Source organism: Rattus norvegicus, chromosome 1, assembly GCF_021556685.1.
Source record: "Rattus norvegicus strain SHRSP/BbbUtx chromosome 1, alternate assembly SHRSP_T2T, whole genome shotgun sequence".
Lineage (NCBI taxonomy): Eukaryota > Metazoa > Chordata > Mammalia > Rodentia > Muridae > Rattus > Rattus norvegicus.
This window is the reverse complement of record NC_141534.1, coordinates 43,555,692-43,559,017: the sequence shown is the minus strand read 5'-3', so window position 1 is coordinate 43,559,017 and position 3,326 is coordinate 43,555,692. Positions and strand designations below refer to the sequence as shown.

The 3,326-nt window shown below is 40.0% G+C and overlaps 1 protein-coding gene across 42 annotated transcripts in view; it reads left to right on the top strand.

Moving 5' to 3' along the window:
- The window catches only part of Syne1 (spectrin repeat containing nuclear envelope protein 1), a 477,397-nt gene that overhangs the window by 431,643 nt on the left and 42,428 nt on the right, over positions 1-3,326 (top strand). For 2 of the 42 annotated variants that reach the window (XM_087580688.1, XM_087580681.1), the window contains exon 1: positions 125-350. In XM_087580688.1, coding sequence (XP_087436814.1) covers positions 259-350 — 92 coding nt within the window. In that variant the 5' untranslated portion in view covers positions 125-258. 42 annotated transcript variants of the gene reach the window in all.

The following is a 3,326-nucleotide window of genomic DNA, read 5'->3' as shown; positions in this document are numbered from 1 at the left end:
GAGCTTCTCCCTTCTTACCCTCGTGGCCTACATTCCAGGAGATCAAGCCTGGCACATGCTCATGAATGTGGGTTTTATTTAGAAACATGACCACTTGTGACTGCCCCGTGTCATGTTAACAGACAGACAACCAGCACCATTTGTCCGCCAAGAGCATTTCCATCCTTCTGGCCTAGACGAGGGGAGAAACTCTCTCCTTGCCCAGGAAGGACTGAGCCTTTTGCTCTGCAGAGCCGGACTTTTGCAAGTGGCAGCTTCATGGTGGTGGCAGAGGACTTGCGTGCCCTGAGGATGGCAGAGGACGGCAGTGTGGACGCAGATCTCCCAGACTGTGACTGCGATGTCTCCAGGCAGGCATCTTCTTGATTGGGCATAGCTTTAGACTTACGTGGGGCTCATGGGACAGACACTAGGCTCTTTTCAATCTGGAATGTTTCATGCTGAGATTAAATAGACGTGAGTAGCACCAGGAGAATGTAGGCCATGAACTCCAAAGGCCTCTTCGTTGGTTTGTTTTATTGTTTCTCTTCTGGGCATGTGCAAGAGGTTAGTATTACAGTTGTGTCGGGACCAAATGCATCATGCAAAGAAAATGGCTCCAGTCGAGAGGCCAAGACAGGAGATTGAGAAAAAGATTCAGCAAGGCCACCACCTGCTAGCTAAGGGGTGGCTTTGGACCAAACTGAAAGTCGGCTAGAGCCTGTTTACAGTTTTGCAGCCGAAAGCTTTCTCTAGAGTAAATAAAGGCATGTTTCAGACATGTGGAGGAGGATTTTTTTTCTGAGAAAAACATTTGCTTTGTTTGTGTTGGTCAGTCCCCTTGAGCCATTCAGGCCTTCAAGTCTTTTAAAATATGCAGATACTATAATTTAGGTCTAAAGATGTTAGCTATTGTACAGTGTAAATATTGAGCTTGTGATTTACTTCAGGTAGCGTCACAATAGCACCCTTGGTGGTCTACTGGTTAGGAGTCAGAGTTCTTCCCACAGGATAACGGGTTTTTCTCGTAAGTTTTGGTAATGTTTTTTCTTGTATTGTCTCACTCTTGCATAGATTCTCATAGGTAGGTTGTAGTTCCTAATAGCAATTTTGATCCAACTATATTTAGACTCTGAATCTATTTTGTTTTGGTTTGTGGACATACTAATTATTTGAAGGAAAGTGTATGTGTATATATGTATATATGATATTAGATATATTAATATAATAAGTATGTCTATAATTACACATATACATGTTCTCATTTGTGTGGTAGAATTAATATGAATGGATAGTTAGATTCAATAGTACAGCCATTCTCAAGAAGGTTAAGAGCCTGAGATACGCTTTGGACCCAAAGGGCACACATAAGCTTGAGGATTTACCAATTAATCATGGCTTGTTAAATCCTGCATATGCCTATCAGGTATAGGCATCTATTAAAAACCTGGATGCCATCCCAAGGAATGCCGCCCAAACTGCTTAGTTTCTCACAATAAGTAAGTGAATAAGTAAATATTCTGATATATTAAAGATTTCTTTCATAGAAATAATGGAGGAAAAAATGAGATACTTCTTCTGTGCAAGAACAATGTCTGAAAATACCAGATTTAATAAGCTATTACAAATAAGTGAGGTGTTGCAATCCACTTCCTTCATGTTCGCCTCTGCTCCCTCCAATATACATATAATGCATTACGCATTTTGTGAAAAAATATACTTTTCCTGAAACTTATAAAGGACAAGCACTTAAGCGCTCACCCATTGACTTTACTAAATTTATATTAGCTTGAAAGAGGAAGTTGTCCCTAATGGACTATATGAATGAGCAGTTCCATGTCATGGTGCCCCTAGGACATTGCATACTAACCACACTGCCTTGGACCTCATTCAGAGTTTTACAGGATCTGAGTCCTTCCACTAACTCTGCTGGCCTGGTAGAGTATGCGTTACTCACATCCTTTGTGCTCTGGATCATTTGATCACGTCTGTGAACGTATATGCATGCACTCCTTTGTGTGGTAGTATTCACGTGAATGGACAATTGGATTCATTGGGTTCAGCAACGCATAAAGCTAGTCACATGAGAGGGGAGGGAGGACATTCTTCCAGGGTCCTACAGGACAGACTTCTTGGTGCCATGTGTCATTCTTCAGCCCTGCCCAAGAGGGACCACTGCATTATGTTAAATTCTAGATCCATACGGTGGTCACTCATTGCTTTGCCTGAGACCACCATCAGTAGCCATTATAAAGATGTCATTCCTTAACTACCCAAGGAAATTTTGTCTTATGAATGACTGAAGCATGCAGGAATGATTTTTCAAAGTTCTTGGGAATATTCAAACACAGTACCATGAAATGCTCAAGCACCAATCTTGACTTCTGCCTATAAAACTAATTAAGGATGTCTTATATTGAGTAAAATATTAAGTTTTGATAAGCAATGTAACACATGGTTACTCTTTATCAACAGAGTAGATTAGCAATATAGACATAAATTTTTCTTAAAAATCATACTTTCCCCCCCAAAATTTTTTTTAAGATATCCAACTTGAGAGTGCTTTTAAAAGATAAAATGTTGGGCTGGGGATTTAGCTCAGTGGTAGAGCGCTTGCCTAGCGAGCGCAAGGCCCTGGGTTCGGTCCCCAGCTCCAGAAAAAAAAAAAGAAAAAAAAAAGATAAAATGTTATTGTGTATAGATATTATCACCAAATACTTGTAATCAATCACATGCACATATGGAAGCAAACATGTATAGCTGACCACCTTTTTAAAAAATACTAATATTTATTCACTTTTTTAAAAAATGAAAACATAATTACATAATTTCCCTTCTTTCCTCTCTCTTATCCCCTCACATGTATTTTCCTTGCTCTGTTTCAAATTCATGTTTTTTCTTTAACTGCACACACACACACACACACACACACACACACACACACACACAGACACACACACACACACACACACACACATATTCCTAAATACAAATACAGCCTGCTCAATCAATATACTGTTATACATATGTATATGATTTCAGGACTAACTACTCAGTATTGAATAACCAGTTGAGGTTGGGGGTTCATCCTTAAATGAGACCCAAACAAGGATGAGACCAGTGGACATGCAAACATGGAAAAGGAAAAATCTTCTGGCACTCCAGCTCTAGACAAAAAGCTACAGGCAACTGAAGGATGCCCAGAGCAGGGTAGAAATCCTTTTAAGAATACGTGTGTGAGGTTGAGATTTGGGAATCGTCCCAAAGAGATGTAACTGTACCATCAGGATTAGCTTCATTTGAGACAAGCACTCTGATTTGTTGACACTGTGACGGTGGAAATGATG